Source organism: Pinus tabuliformis, chromosome 7 (genome assembly GCF_031772625.1).
Source record: "Pinus tabuliformis cultivar Carrire ecotype Pingquan chromosome 7, CPIR1, whole genome shotgun sequence".
Taxonomy (NCBI): Eukaryota; Viridiplantae; Streptophyta; class Pinopsida; order Pinales; family Pinaceae; genus Pinus; species Pinus tabuliformis.
The window spans coordinates 190,280,835-190,297,336 of NC_142293.1; the positions used below are offsets into that span (position 1 = coordinate 190,280,835).

Here is a 16,502-nt window from a genome sequence, read left to right on the forward strand (position 1 = left end):
TCTTCTTATCTCGGAGCTTCTTATATTGCAAATGTGATGATGGTTGGATATCTTCTTTTACATGTAAGTACAATTTTGAAATTATTTTCTTTTACTTTTTTGTATACATTGATCATGAAATTTTCGTTATTTTAGGGCTAGTTGTTGCATGCACTTACAACATCAATGTGGAATTATCTCTATATAGCTTGTCTCTATATATGGGCCATGTTTGATGAATGAATTGTCTAGAGGTCGAAGTTACCTTAACAAGACTTCGCCATTTACAATGAAGTATAAATGATTTTAAGGTCACATTTCCTCTCTTGCCCTTAACATTAGACGAGGTTGACTTTGAGAGCCTCCTTGAATAAGAAACGAGATCCATCTTTACAGTTCTCCTTCACTCCATATCGCAAAAAAGGAATTATGCAATGATCCTTCAAAAGGTGGTCACTTTAAATCTATTTCTTCATCTTTTTCACCTCCTCCCAAGTCTAGCAACATTGGGGTACCTAGGGCATCAATTTCCTGACAAGCTAGCCATCAAAACAATTTGATCTCGTAGGGTCCCCTGACCTGGACTTTCCTCTAGATCTCCTCCAATTTTGAAGACATTCCGACGGTGGAGTTGGGAGAAAAGCCAAGCCCTAGCTCTGGGATCAAAACTTGCTCTTACATCCCCAAGGCTAGTACCTCAGAGGATCAAAGCAACATCCCTGGGTGAAAAAATTTCTTTGATCCTTTCCCACCTTATATAGGGTAAGGATATCATTGGTTGTTACATTTTTTCCTCATACCCTAGGCCTAGTCCACTTGGCCCCATGTGGTCTCGTTCCTTTGAAAGACCATTCTTCAAGAACCATCGGGGATACCAATTCTAACAAGGATTTTAGGGATTAGGGAACTCCTTCACAAATCTCATCCCATAAACCTAACCCTCAAATCCTCTCTTCCTTTCCCTAGAACACATAGTACTTTGCTTAGAAAGCAAGCAAGTTCAATCCTTCCACCTCTTCTGGGAAAGGGATTCATTTGGGTCACTTATATCCATTGATTTATCCTTCATTGGTGGCTCTACTCATACTGGGTATCTTCCCATCGGTGAAATTATGTACATAGAAGGGAGCCTTAGTTGAGGTGACAATGGGCTAAGTCTCCATTTGTTATCCTTGTTCTAGTGTTTGCCCATTAGGTCCCCTACTAGTTTGAGTGGTAAAATTTTGGCACCGTTTCCAAGGACACGAAACGTGGGTTTTGTTCCCTATACGACATATTGACATATCGTTATTGGCGACTTTATTGGAAGAACAAAGCCCTAGTTCTTCATTGAACTTCAAAGTCAATGCTTGTAAGGTGAAGCAGGCATTTGTTAAGACAATTTCATTCACCCTGGCGACTCCCATGTCATTAAGGACCCAAGAACATGTTGACCACATATTTTTCCACCATAGGTATGATAGGGACCCCAAAATTCCCTTCATTAAAATCCACGAAGAATATGCCAATGTTCGATGGGGATCCACATTCCGCAGCCAACCACGTGGTAAGGTTCATAAGGTACCTTTCAAAGCAAAATATAACTCAACCTTGTGACCAAATGGAAGTGTTTGTCCTATCCATTGCCCTAAGTACTCATTGGCTTGAATCATGTAAACCTAAAAGCATTCCTTCTCTTCTGAAGTTGACTACGCAGTTCTTGTTGCATGAAGGGTCAAGTTTCCAATCTCATGAAGACATATCCCAAATGTTAGATATGGCCTTCGAGAGGAGGAATTTATTTAATATGGCTTTATGTCTGAAGAAGAGCCTCTTATTGATGCGTACTTTAATAATAATGCCAAGGGAGAGACTCATGAATCGGAAAGCATATCCTCTAAGGACAATGAGGAAGATCTCAACCCCGAGAGCCCTCAGATATTGCAAGAACGGGTGATGGAATGTGAAAAGTCTTGCAAGAAACTAATGGCCACATATGACTCCCAAGAGATTTTCTCCCACTATTGTGAGCAATAGGAAAGGCTTTGTAACACAAAAAATATATATAAAGAGAGTCTTATTGATTACCTTCTTCGAAATCATGTAGTAAATACCTTGGAGATCATTCTTCGGGAATGAATGAAGGAGGAAAAAACCTCCCTATCTAAAGACGGGAATGAATGGCATTCTAACCAACACCAAATATATAGTAAAGAATTTGAGGATTCTGAGAAAGATCATGATAGTCAAATAAACGGAGAATCTATGAGTGACTTTGGGGTTGTTGATTGGGGAATTAGGTATGATTATAGAAATGAAGACCCCATGGTTCCTCAAGTCCATAAGAATGAGCTTATGGTAGAAGAAAATGCTCTGCCTCTTCTGAATAACAATATTGGTCCTTATGAAGCCCTTCCTAGTGATTGGAAAGGTTTTTTCTTTATGTTCCAAGATGATCAATAAAATAAGAGCCTTCAAAGATTATGGGAAATTATGATGACTCTAATATAAAAGAAATTAAGGATGCTTCCCTAGGCCATGCCACCGATAAAAGGTTTTTCTCCATGTTTGAGTGTTCTTCCCTTACCCTGTAGATAGATGTTTGTGATGATGTTCATCCCCCTAGTTTTGATGAAGAATTAATTTCCCCTATAAAGAACCAAGAATCATGGTTTTCCCCAAATACGATGAAGAGACCACTTCTTGTTTTCCCAATGACCAAAACAGTATCATCCTAAATATGTCTAAGTCTTTCACCCCTTCTTACCCTAAGAATGATAACAGTGAGATAGTTCTCCATCAAAGATTCATATACCGTGTTACTGACATTTCCATCTCCTGGCTGAAGGGTCAAACTCAATCCTCTCGACTGGTGTCTTTTCCTTCTTCTAGGATCCCTTTCTATGGCATATGGATCTCCTGTTTTACCACCTCCCTCCCTCAGAGCCCCTCATTATTATTTTGATTGTCAAGTCCATTGCAAAAATAATCACAGAAGTATGCATTCTTATATTGATCAATTGACATGTTGGTTGCATGGGGTCTATGATTATACCTAGCACTTGACATTGTATCATGTGCATGGTAGAGTAGGATGCATTGCATGCTGATTTTTGCATTAGAAATAACATCATATGATATTCCTCAAGGTAGATAGATACATATTTTATTTTGTGTTGATTTTATGGCCTAGCATATTAACATGTGCGATCATGAGACGTCGTGAAAGCATGTTACCCCATGTTTTTCCATCTAGTGTATGTCAAGGTGACAAGGCTACGATAACCAGGAGATTGTTGGAGTTCTTGTCACCTCTCGTTCGAGTAGCTTCGCACACTTCTTCGAGAGATCACGTCCCAGTTGGAGCCAAATGTTACCCACTATTTTGTGGGTAATATCCCCAAGAGGAAAAAAATTCCTCGAGATGGTCCTCAGCCGACAGCCCTGTGCAGCCATCAGGGAGCTCATTGTGCCATTTCTCCGCCACCTGAGTCACTGATGTGGTCCCTCGCCCATCTGCCATGATCGTATGCCTTGTCATTTTGAAATTGAGTATTGTAGTTTGTTTTTCATTAACACTTTTAGGCATGGATTAATGGGGGGATTTGGCGAAAAGGACCAGCTAGGTCTGTGCTTCTGTTCCCTAGACCCCTTTTAGGTATTAACCTTGGATTCTAGTCCAGCGGGACCTCTTTTACTTACCATTTGGTTCCAGTGATGGTATTCACAGGAAACCCCAATTTTGGTTGCATGGTCTCGCTCCCTTATCCGCTCATGTTACTCTCTTTTCATTCATTATTACTCCATCCATCATTTTTCATGTCTGGGTCCACATTCCTCCATTGGGTCCACATAGGGTTAGCTTGCCCACACCTTGGGTCATGGCCAGAAATGAAGCCGGAGGTTGATGCAACTGAAAAGAAAGTTAAAAGCATATATGGCCACATTCAACAGCAAAAGTACCACAAAATGCAAAATATGGTCAGGACAAGAACATTTTAGCATGTGGGAAAAAGCCAATACATGAGCTCTACCCCATTATCATGGCCATCACCCTGGTTCCTACATGTTCTATGAGCCTTCTTCATCATATAGGAACCTTGATTGTCCCAACCTCTGGTGAGTGATGAACCACCCCATCATAAAAAGGGGATCCCACTGCTATATCTTACACATCATGCTCTAACCCCTCGAGCCCTGAGTAGCTAATCAAAGAAAAACACCAAAAGGCGAAAGGCATAAAAGAAGGGTGGAAAAATCAAGGTCGGGGCACCTCATTTACCACGATTTCTCCCTCTTATACATTATAAACCCAAGTGTGGGCTTCCCTCTTATTAACTACCCTTGCACCCTGACATGTGACCCAGGGCTACCCCTTTTCATCCCCTACTTCATTCACCATATCTGTCACATGCCACCACATTTTGAAGGATGTACCTTGAATATTGTCCCCTTTGGAAGTAGAAGCCACCTAATAGGGTGCTTAGTGAACCCATTTTGAGTTTAGGAGACATTGCACATCTCGAAGTCCATTATGACCATTATGAAGTCCGCACTTGTGGTCCATGATTAGGTAAGCTCATTTACTCGATTTCTCTAATGACTTGTTGTACTGGAAGGCTAGGGGTGCATTGGATCTTATGCAGGATTGCAGATAATTTTCATTTGTGGTTTGGTCTCCCTATATGAGGTCCTAATCCTCCAGAGGGCTACATTGGCACATGTAGGGTGAGAATTAAGAGCCATGGGCTTCCACAGTAATAGATTGCACTCCATGGATCCCCACAACTATTCAAAGATTGTGTGTGGTTCACTTATTGGACAAGGAGGATGCACTTGATCCATCATGCCCAACCGGCCCCAGATCTACACCATACACTTGGCAGATGATCCAAGACTTCCACATGTAAAAATTTCTCATTTCCCACCCCGGTTTTCAGTTTCACCTTATTTCTCCAAAATAGTTAAATGCCCTTTCCCATATCTATACATTCAACAACTAAAAAATAAATTTTGCTGAAAACACAAATTCTGAAAATATTACATAACGCTGGAAAATGCAGAAATAAATATCAGCACATACAAACAGCCATTCAACACATTTAAACACAGTGATTTTTTGTCAAGGTGACCCTAGAAAAACCCCCTACAACTCTTGGGGAAAACTAATTCGAAAACTCTTTCTTATTTCTGGAAAATGCTTTTACAGTGAGAGAAATATTCAGCAAAAATCAGCAAGCAAAATTTTACAACTTATCTCGTTTTCCGTGCCTCACAGTCAATTGGAAAAACTTGCAAACAGCGAAACAGAACAACAATAAATGTTGTATGGCCTCCTCGATTTTTGTGCCCAAATTTCAGCCTTAAATGCTGTTGTACAGACTGCCTAGAAAAGCGTGCAATCTGCCATAAATGCTGTTGTACGGTTTCCTCGATTTCTGTGCAGAAAAATAGCAGTACATCTGTACGTATTTCTGCCTAGAAAAGTGTGCCAAGGTACAGCCACTTGCTATACGGCCTCCCTTGAAAAATGTGCCAACAAACTTCAGTTTTTCTGCTCCTCGATTTCTGTGCTAACTTGTTGTACGACCTCCTTGGAATCTGAACCAAAACTATTGTACGGCCTTTCTAGAAAATCGTGCCCAAAACCTGCCTTTCACTGTGTGCTAACTCAACTGTACGGACTTGCTGAAACACTGCCTTGGAATGTGTGCCAAGTTGCTGCCTCCTTCTCCTCACTATCCAAAAATCTCCCTTGCTCTCTTGCTCTCCTTCTCTCAATCTGTTCATGAAAGAATGAATGACTTTTTCCTCCTTTAATCTAACCCTAAGTGACTTTTGGGGAATCCCTAAATCCAATGGCTGAAATAGATTGAAATCTAGGGCTGAGATTAAATGCTCATTTAAATCTCACTTTCTATTTTTTAGTTCACCCCACTTTAATAAAGACCCACTTAGTCATTTATTTCCAAAGTCACTTTTCCTTTCTAATTTTACATTGACTTTATTAAAGTCACTTTAAAATTAGACTTTAGTAACTTTATCACTTAAAGTCACTTTTAAATTAGATTTGACTTTATAAAAATTATAAAGTCACTTTAGGAGAAAAATTAAATTATTTTGGACACTTTTCCCTAGGCCAAAGATCAAAGCCTTAGGGAACCACCTGTCCTCCGGTACCAAATTTCAACACTCCCTCTTACCAAGGAAGATGTTCCTCACCACACCCATCTTGTCTCTAAAGTAGACATGCTTGCTCCGTGGTAAGGCTTTGGTAAGAATATCTGCAACCTGCTCATCAGTGGGAATATACTCAAGCTTCACAGCTCCCTTCTGAACATAGTCTATGATGAAATGATATTTGATCCCGATATGCTTTGACCTGTCATGAAATACTGGATTCTCCGTGAGTTTAATGCAACTCTGATTATCACAGTAAATCACTAAAGGTCTCAACGGCTAACGAAATAAGCCAAACAACATCTTGTGAAGCCAGATGGCCTCACAACTAGCTAAATTGGCTGCCATATACTCTGCTTCCGCTGAACTCAATGCTACTGACTGCTGCTTCCGGCTAAACCATGACACTAGTGCCGAACCCAACCCAAAACAGCACCCTGAAGTGCTCTTCCTATCAGAAGCACAACCTGCCCAATCAGAATTAGTATAACCTGCCAATCTCACTCCATCCCCCTGCCTGTAGTCCAGACCATAATCCATTGTCCCCTGCAAGTACCGCAAAATGTGTTTTGCAGCCACCCCGTGAACCTTCCTAGGCTCACACATAAACTAACACATCGTGTTGACTGCAAGACAAATATCTGGTCTAGTGTTGACCAAATACATCAAGGAACCAATCAGCTGCCTGTACAATATGGGATCCACCAACTCGGAATCCGAAGCTTGAAGCTTCTTCCAGTTGGTGATCATCGGTGTCGACATGGGTTTACTATCCTCCATGTGGAATCTGCCAAGGATGTCCACAATATACTTCCCCTGCCCCAGGAAGAAATGCCCCTCCTGCCACACCTCCAAACCCAAAAAGTAATGCATCAAGCCGATGTCCTTCATCTCAAACTCCACCGCAAGATCTCTCTTGCAGTGCTCTATGAGTCTCTCTTCACCTGTAATGACCAAGTAATCCACATACAGCACCAGAATGAGAGGCTCCTCACCTATCACAATATAGTAAAGGTTTAGATCTGCCTCACTCTTTATGAAACCCATCCCCTGCAAGTATGTATCTATCCTGGAGTACCAAGCTCTGGGAGCTTGCTTCAGGCCATAAAGGGTCTTCTTCAGTCTACACACATGGGACTCCTTCCCATGCACCTCAAAGCCCTGTGGCTACTCAATGTACACGTCCTCCTGTATGAAGCCATTGGGAAATGCAGTCTTCACATCCATCTGGTGGATCTTCCAACCCATCTCTATTGCTATCGATATAATGGAGCGAATCGAAGTATATCGAGCCACGGGAGTGAAGGTCTCCTCATAATCAACTCCCTCTACATGGAAGAACCCTCTAGCCACAAACCTCGCTTTGAATTTCTCAATGCTTCCATCTGCAGCATGCTTTACCTTGTAAAGCCATCTGGAAGTAACCACGGATTTGCCATCAGGCCTCGGCACCACCTCCCAAACTCATTCTTCATGATAGAAGAATACTCCTCCTGCATGGCCTCTCTACAGACCTGCTGGCTAGCTGCCTCCTCATAGCTAGAAGGCTCAAATTCAAGGATGCTGGTAGCCATTGCCATATAGCTACAAAACCTCTCAGGTGGTCTACTCTCTCTGACCGGCCTCTTAGGCTCAGCAACAAATGTGGCATCTCTCAAGGTGTCCTAAAGCCACTTGGGCTCCCTCTTCCCTGAGCACACTTCTCCCATTGGAAAATGAAACTCCTCCTCCTCATCATCATCAAGAGCCTGAACTCTTGACTGTCTGTCTGCTGTCCTCCTGCCTGCACCTGAACCTGTAGAAGCTGAGGTACCGTGTGAGCTGTCCATCAGTGGACTCCCTAGTGAACTGCTCTATGGACTGCTCTGCATGCTGCCCAGAGCACCACCCCTCTAGCTCGGCGAGCCACTGGTCACTGACGAACCTGACATCATCATAGATGTACCTCCGGATCCTCCTGATCCCCACAACTGACTCAACTGTTGTTGAGGGTCTAGCTAATCCAAATACTCTTACTCCCGTGACCTCCTAAAGGCCCTATCCTCCTCGAACTTCACATCCCGCCTGACAACAACTTTCCTCTGTGTAGGAATGTAAATCCGAAAGGCCTTTGAGGTCTCACTGTAGCCCACAAAGATACCCTTCTCTGCGGTGGGATATAGTTTGGTCCTCTTCTCCTTGGGTATGTAGGAATATGTAATGCACCCAAAGATACGAAGATGACCAATATCAGGCTTCTTCCCAGAAAAAGCCTCCTCCGGAGTCCTGTGCCCCAAGGCACGATGCGGACTCCTGTTCTGCAAATAAACAGTTTTGTTGCAGGCCTCTGCCCACAAGAACAATGGCAACCCCTGATCATGTAACATGGCTTTGGCAGCCCCTCCGATGGATCTGTTCTTCCTCTCTGCAACCCCGTTCTACTGGGGGTTGTAAGGAACAGTGAACTCCCTCCTAATGCCTGCCTCTGCACAATAGTCAACAAACTCTCCAAGGGTGTACTCTCCCCCATTGTCCGACCTCAGGGACTTGATCTTCCGACCTGTCTATATCTCCACAAGAGCTCTAAACTCCTGAAACCACTTGAAGACCTCACTCTTGGTCTTCAAGAAATAAATCCAGGTCCTCCTGGAGTGATCATCAATGAATAAAACATAGTACGCATATCCACTCAAGGAAACATGAGACATCTGACCACTCACATCGGAATGAATCAAATCAAGTATCCCAGTCGCTCTGTTTTCACTGCTGGGAAAAGGGGATTTGGCAAACTTGCCCATCGCACATCCTCTGCAAGTATCAAAGTGATCAGTACTGAAATTTGGCATACCTGTAGTGATCTCCCGCAAGGTGCTCAATGCCAAAAGGGGTTGGAATGCAAACTTGTACACCTTTTCATGGCGTACACCTATCACTCTAGCTGAATCAGCTGGAGTGCCCCTGGGATACATCAACATCTGTCCTCCCCTGAACAGTACCTCATATCCTCTGTCCTCCAAAGCTGAGACGGATATGAGGTTCTTCCTCATACCTGGCACATAAAGAACATCTTACACCTTCAAGGGAGGTTTGGACTCCCTCTGAAATGTCAGTGTCCCCACACCGACTGCTCTAACAAATCTATCATTGCTGAGTACTACCTCTATATCAGTGCCACTCTCTGAAAGCTCTGAGAAGTACTCACGGACTCCTGTCATGTGACGAGAAGCCCCACTGTCCACATACCAGATACCCAAAGATGCTCCACTAATCGAGAGAAAAGCATGCTCCCTCTGAACCTGTGTGGCGGGTGATCCTGCACTAGAGAACTCGCACGCAGTGAACCCAAACTCCCGTCAAAACGATTTACAAAGTCCTCAACCTCTACTGAAGCTGCCATGCTCTGGTTCTTCCCCTTCTTCTTCTTCTCCAGACACACAACTACATAGTGTCCCATCTTTTGACAATTCCAACACTTCACCTTGGAATAGTCCTTCTGTGTGTTACCCTGTTTACCTTTACCTTTGACTTTGCCCCCACCATTGCTTGTGGAAGCCTGCTTCTTCCCTTTACCTCTCTTGCCTCTTGCCAACAGTGCTACATCATCATCCTGCTCAACTGGCATGGCTGCCCCAAACTGACCTTTCCTGATCTTTGTCTGAATGCAATCATCCCAAAACCTCTCCCATGTGGGAAGGGTCTCACGTGCACAAACCCCATCAACGAAGTTCATCCATGAACGGGGAAGGCCATTCACTGCAATCCGCACCAAATCAGTGGGTGGAATGACCTCTCCAACTGCTGCCAACTCATCTCTCACATTAGTAATCTTTGTGAGATATCCAGTTGCACTATCATTACCCATCTTAATGGTCTTCAGCTTCTCCTTCAGGACCATTTTCCAGTTCTCATTGGTACTCTGGTAGAGATTGGACAATGTTGTCCACATCTCATGGGCATTTCTCTTTCCTCTCACATGAGGAATGCAATGGTTTTTGACTCCGTCTAGAATCAGTCTCTTACCCTTGTTGTTCTTTCTATTATAAGTAGTCAACTGAGTAGCATCAGTAGGCACAACAACAGAGTTCTGTGTAGTATGCACCATAATGTCTCAGACTTCTGCCTCTTCAAAGATACTCTGCATTCTCTCCTTCCAAACACTGTAATTGGTATGCCCATCCAACCTATCCTCCACCCTCAATCCCAATGACATCCTGCTATCCTAAAACTGAAAAATAGCACTGTTGTAGTAAAGATAAAGCTGTTGTTTGTGAAAAATCAGCTTGCTGGAATTTTCTGAGTGAAAAATCAGCAGGCTGTAATTTTCCTCCTTGTTGTCCCAAACTGCACTTCAACACTCAAGCTTTGATACCATGTAAAAATTTCTCATTTCCCACCCCAGTTTTCAGTTTCACCTTATTTCTCCAAAATAGTTAAATGCCCTTTCCCATATCCATACATTCAACAACTGAAAAATAAATTTTGCTGAAAACACAAATTCTGGAAATATTACAAGATGCTGGAAAATGCATAAATAAATATCAGCACATACAAACAGCCATTCAACACATTTAAACACAGTGATTTTTGGTCAAGGTGACCCTGGAAAAACCCCCTACAACTCTTGGGAAAAAACAGTTCGAAAGCTCTTTCTTATTTCTGGAAAATGCTTTTACAGTGAGAGAAATATTCAGCAAAAATCAGCAAGCAAACTTTTACAACTTATCTCGTTTTCCGTGCCTCATAGTCAACTGGAAAAACTTGCAAACAGCAAAACAGAACAGCAATAAATGTTGTACGGCCTCCTCGATTTTTGTGCCCAAATTTCAGCCTTAAATGCTGTTGTACGGACTGCCTAGAAAAGTGTGCAGGCTGCCATAAATGTTGTTGTACGGTTTCCTCGATTTCTGTGCAAAAAAACAACAGTACAGCTATACGGATTTCTACCTAGAAAAGTGTGCCAAGGTACAACCACTTGTTGTACGGCCTCCCTTGAAAAATGTGCCAGCAAACTTCAGTTTTTCTGCTCCTCGATTTCTGTGCTAACTTGTTGTACAATCTCCTTGGATCTGAACCAAAACTGTTGTAAAGCCTTTCTATAAAATCGTGCCCAAAACCTGTCTTTCGCTGTGTGCTAACTCAGTTGTACGGACTTGCTGAAATGCTGCCTTGGAATGTGTGCCAAGCTGTTGCCTCCTTCTCCTCGTTGTCCAGAAATCTCCCTTGCTCTCTTGCTCTCCTTCTCTCAAACTGCTCATGAAAGAATGAATGACCTTTTCCTCATTTTCCTCTTTTAATCTAACCCTAAGTGACTTTTGGGGAATCCCTAAATCCAATGGCTGAAATAGATTGAGATCTAGGACTGAAATTAAATGCTCATTTAAATCTCACTTTTTATTTTTTAATTCACCCCACTTTAATAAAGACCAACTTAGTCATTTATTTCCAAAGTCACTTTTCCTTTCTAATTTTATTAAAGTCACTTTAAAATTAGACTTTAGTAACTTTATTACTTAAAGTCACTTTTAAATTAGATTTGACTTTATACTTTCTATTTTTAATTCTCCCCACTTTAATAAAGACCAACTTAGTCATTTATTTCCAAAGTCACTTTTCCTTTCTAATTTTACATTGACTTTATTAAAGTCACTTTAAAATTAGATTTTAGTAACTTTATCACTTAAAGTCACTTTTAAATTAGATTTGACTTTATAAAAATTATAAAGTCACTTTAGGAGAAAAATTAAATTCTTTTGGACACTTTTCCCTAGGTCAAAGATCAAAGCCTTAAGGAACCACCTGTCCCCCGGTACCAAATTTCAACACCACAATGATGTGACATCACCTATACCATCATCCTAGCCCTTGAGGGTAGCCTACAAGCATCTTTGATTTGTTTGGAGATCCATGAAGACACTTGTGTGCCCCCACATGTCATTTGGAGCACCACAAGTTATTACAAGGAGCCACCCCCTTGCCCAATACTTTTGAGGGTCCTTCTCTTCATTGTGGCACCCATGGACCTCATTAGGCCTCTTAGAGGGCCCTACGACATACATGGATTATTATTTGACATCTCGAGAGGCTTACCTTTTTATTTATGAGCTAGTTTGGTGGGCTTGACACGAAAAATTAGTTAAATTGCACATCATTTTATTTTAGGGGCTAATGTATGCCCAATTAGATAATTCGAACTCCTAATGAGTGTATAAATAGGAGTTAGGTGAAATCACTTTGTCTCATCACTTGACTTGGATCATTCTCTCTCTTGAGAATTTTGCATTTTCTCCTTAGAGGATACTTTTGGATCATGGATGAATTTTGATGTGTGGATTGGGTCTTCTTATCTTGGATCTTGAAGCTTCTTATATTGCAAATGTGATGATGATTGGATATATTTTCTTACATGTAAGTACAATTTTGACGTTATTTTCTTTTACTTTGATGTATGCATTGATCATGACATTTTCATTATTTTAGGGCTAGTTGTTGCATGCACTTATGGCATCAATGTGGAATTATGTCTCTATATAGCTTGTCTTTATGTATGGGCCATGTTTGATGAACAAATTGTCCTAGAGGTCGAAGTTACCTTGACAAGCCTTCTCCATTTATAACGAAGTATAAATGCTTTTAAGGTCACTTTTCTTCTCTTTCCCTTAACATTGGACGAAGTTGATTTTGGGAGCCTCCTTGAACAACAAACGAGATCCATCTTCATAGTTCTCGTTGACTCCATATCACCAAAAAGGGGCTAGGCACCAATCCATCGAAAGGTGGTCACTTTAAATCTATTTCTTCATCTTTTTCACCTCCTCCCAAGTCTAGCCACATTGGGGTACCTAGGGCATCAATTTCCCGACATTGAGCTAGCCATCAAAAGAATTTGATCTCCTAGGGTCTCCCGCATTGGACTTTCCTCTAACTCCCTCCAATTTTGAAGACATTTTGACAGTGAAGTTGGGACAAAAGTCAAGCCCTAGCTCCGAGATCAAAACTTGCCCTGACATCGCCAGGTTAGTACCTCTTAGGATCAAAGCAACATCCATGAGTGAAAAACTTTCTTTGATCCTTTCCCACCTTGTTTGGGGTAAGGATATCATTGGTTGCTACATTCTTTCCTCATACCATAGGCCTGGTCCACTTGGCCCCATGTGGTCTCGTTCCTTTGAAAAACCATTCTTCAATAATCATCTAGGATACCAATTATAACAAGGATTTTAGGGATTAGGGAACTCCTTCACAAATCTTATCCCATAAACCTAACCCTCAAATCCTCTCTTCCTTTCCCCTAGAACACATAGTACCTTGCTTAAAAAGCAAGCAAGTTCAATCCTTCCGCCTCTTCGGGGAAAGGGATTCATTTGGGTCACTTATATCCATTGAGTTATCCTCCATTGGTGGCTCTACTCATACGAGGTCTACTCCCATCGATGAAATTCCGTAAATAGAAGGGAGCCTTAGCTGAGGTGACAGTAGGCTAAATCTCCATTTGTTGCCCAACATTTTCCCTTTAGGGTTCCCCTTTAGGTCCCTTATTAGTTTGAGTGGTAACAATACCATTCTCATTTTTTTACTATTGGTTGGATGTGCTACTTTGAAGTAAACACTTGATTTTATGCCTCTCAATGTGATGGAATATTTATTGTTGCTATGTGGTTGATGAAGAGCTTAGTGATACATTGTTTTTAAGTGCCTTTGTTTCTTTGACGAAAATTGAAGTTTGCTTGGCCACTTTTTCATCTATAAGTTATGCTATTGATTTTGAGGTAGAAGTTTGTCCATGTATACCATAGTCATATCTACAATTTTTTGCCTTTCTTATTCAATGTGTTTTGAAAGTCTTTTTTATTGCTTCTCCATCAGAGAGTTGTTACTCTCTTTCAAGTTCAACCTTAGATTGGTGGTGTCATTCATTGGCCCCAATGGTTGAGTTGAATCCTTCCACAAGATTCATTGTAGGTAATGACTCGCAAAACACCTTAAGAATCTCATGAAATTTCTCGATGTTTTTAATAATAGTCATTTCTCAAGGGCTTGAATGCAAGCTTCATGGAACAAGTTTTTAGCTGAATCTCCTCAAACCTTGCTTCTAGAATTGTGTGGGATTCTAAATCTCTAATGAGCAACCGTAGACACTTGATCTTTAGGGCTTGTAGTAAAACCCAGGGTTTTATAGGATTGGACTCAATTCTCCAATTGTCTCATTTTCTACACTATAATGGGAAGTTTCTAAAGTCGTGTACAACTTAGTCGACAATAGAGGTGATTCTCCACTATAATGGGAAGTTTCTAAAGTTGTGTACAATTTAGTCGACAACGGAGGTGATTTGACCCAACTGTGAAGCTGAAGAGGATATGTTTCCATCATTTTTGTTGCCTTAATAGCTTAGAAAGTGTAGTATTAAAAACTTGAAAAAATTATTGTGAGTGTCCAGCTTGGTGTGGAAGATTTTAAAAGTTAGGGAAACAATTATTTCATTTTTAATGTTTGACCAATTCAAAATAGCTTATGAACTACAATCGCTGGAATATTATAAAAGTTAGGGAAATATAAAAAATAAGTCACCTTATTTAAGATTTCAATATCAATTTCAAATCATGTCACTCATCAAGAAACTGTATTATTTAGCTTTGTGCTCACACAACAATTATTTTCTTAAGCACATACATATACTCAATTTTCAATTTCAACTACTTCCTTTTGTAAATAAACAAACTGAAGAAATTCTTATAAATAAGCAAAGAGATAACCCTACAGAGAGAATCCAACTGGAAAAAAAAATGACAATACTAAGATTAGGCTGATACTAACTTTAAAAAAACAAAAATTTAAATTTAAAATTACACTAAATAATCATCTAAAGTGAATATCATCAGCGAAATAAAAGGTTAGAGAAAGAGAGGGAGCGAAATAAAAGGTTAGAGAAAGAGAGGGAGATATCCAGAGAGGTGTTGTTACAACTTACTAACATCTATATTTAAAACTGAAATTAAAAACACACCATTTCTCTTATATAATTTATACCGAAAAACTTTGATCAACACAATTTAATAAAATTATTTATCATCCAAATAAATAAGTTAAAATCACATAATTTAATAAACTTATGAAGTATCCATTCAGTAACAACTCTTTTCAAGTAAGCTGAATAGGTATAATTTATTTCGAGCATCGTACCTGGATATTTTTAATTTCTATGGTAGCCAAGGTTCAGTTCAAAAGAATAACATATCAAGTGAAAGTATATAATTAATTTCGAAGGCCGAGTAATTGAACTTGCAATTCTTCAAATAATGACAAATATAAATATTTTATTGAATATTTCATGGATTCTTGAATAATTGAATTTTCATTTTGGGAATATCGCAAACTCGAAACCCAGGTTCATGTAATCCATATAATCATGCCAACGGATCACTTTCAAATAACCAGAAAGAATAGTTACTGTTTGTCTCAATTCTGAATTGGAAGCTTTATTTTTTTATAAATTCGATTTGAAAGCATTACAATCTTAAGACACTATTTGAACTGAAATCAAAAGGATCTGTGCCAGCCAAAGTTGAATGCAGTCTACCTCCTGCCCAGCCATTATTCAATGGCTGGGCGGCAACCCTGGCTGGATCTCCAACAACACGACTACCTTCAACATATTCTTCAAATTCTGCGAGACCTTGTGCCCTTCTTTCCTTTCGAATTCTCTTCTCTTCTTCCTTCTCTTTCCTCAACCATTTCTCCACTGTCCTCTGCCACACGCAAGTAAAAGGGTTTAAAAAGAGAGTTCATCTAGATAGACATCGGAAAGAATCCCTCTATACAAAATTGATCCTCTCAAATTAGAAATGAAAAGCAATTACTCAAGCCAAGTGCAAGATAACATCGAAGTATGGAAGCATTTCAACATCGACAAAAAAATGGAAAATATTTATGGTTATTTCTTCTCGGTAATTCCAATATCATAAGCCACTAATAAACTAATCCTTTGGTAAGTAAGCACCTAGCGATACGTGCCCTAATAAACTCACCCTTGGTCATAACTAAAGTAAAATAGAAAAAAAAAATTAAATACACTTGTTTATGTGTTTCATAACGATTAGACAGGGCACCGGCAGAGCTATGTTAAACTATGAGATATTGAGATGCATACTGGTATAACACACCCCTTTTCATGTGGACTGAAGATGGCATTTTGATATCACCGTGACATAACAATAAACAATGTATGCTATACACAGACCCTTCATTATGCAACATCAGGGATTAGTTCATACATTGCTCATTTAAAAATGAAAACACACTCGGAAGTGCCCATATACCAGGCTGGCTGCTGTAATGAAGCCAGCGGTGTTGCTTCACAGATATTAATAATACAATTTAGTTTTCATAA

The 16,502-nt window shown here is 40.4% G+C and overlaps 1 protein-coding gene across 2 annotated transcripts in view; it reads right to left on the reverse strand.

Moving 5' to 3' along the window:
* Positions 1–15,409: 15,409 nt before the first annotated feature.
* ABCI20 (non-intrinsic ABC protein 9) overlaps positions 15,410–16,502 on the reverse strand; it is a 92,564-nt gene continuing 91,471 nt past the window's right edge. For both annotated transcript variants that reach the window (XM_089457950.1, XM_089457949.1), the window contains one exon: positions 15,410–15,861. In XM_089457950.1, the coding sequence (XP_089314076.1) occupies positions 15,622–15,861 (240 nt within the window). In that variant the 3' untranslated portion in view covers positions 15,410–15,621. The remainder of the gene's footprint in view (positions 15,862–16,502) is intronic.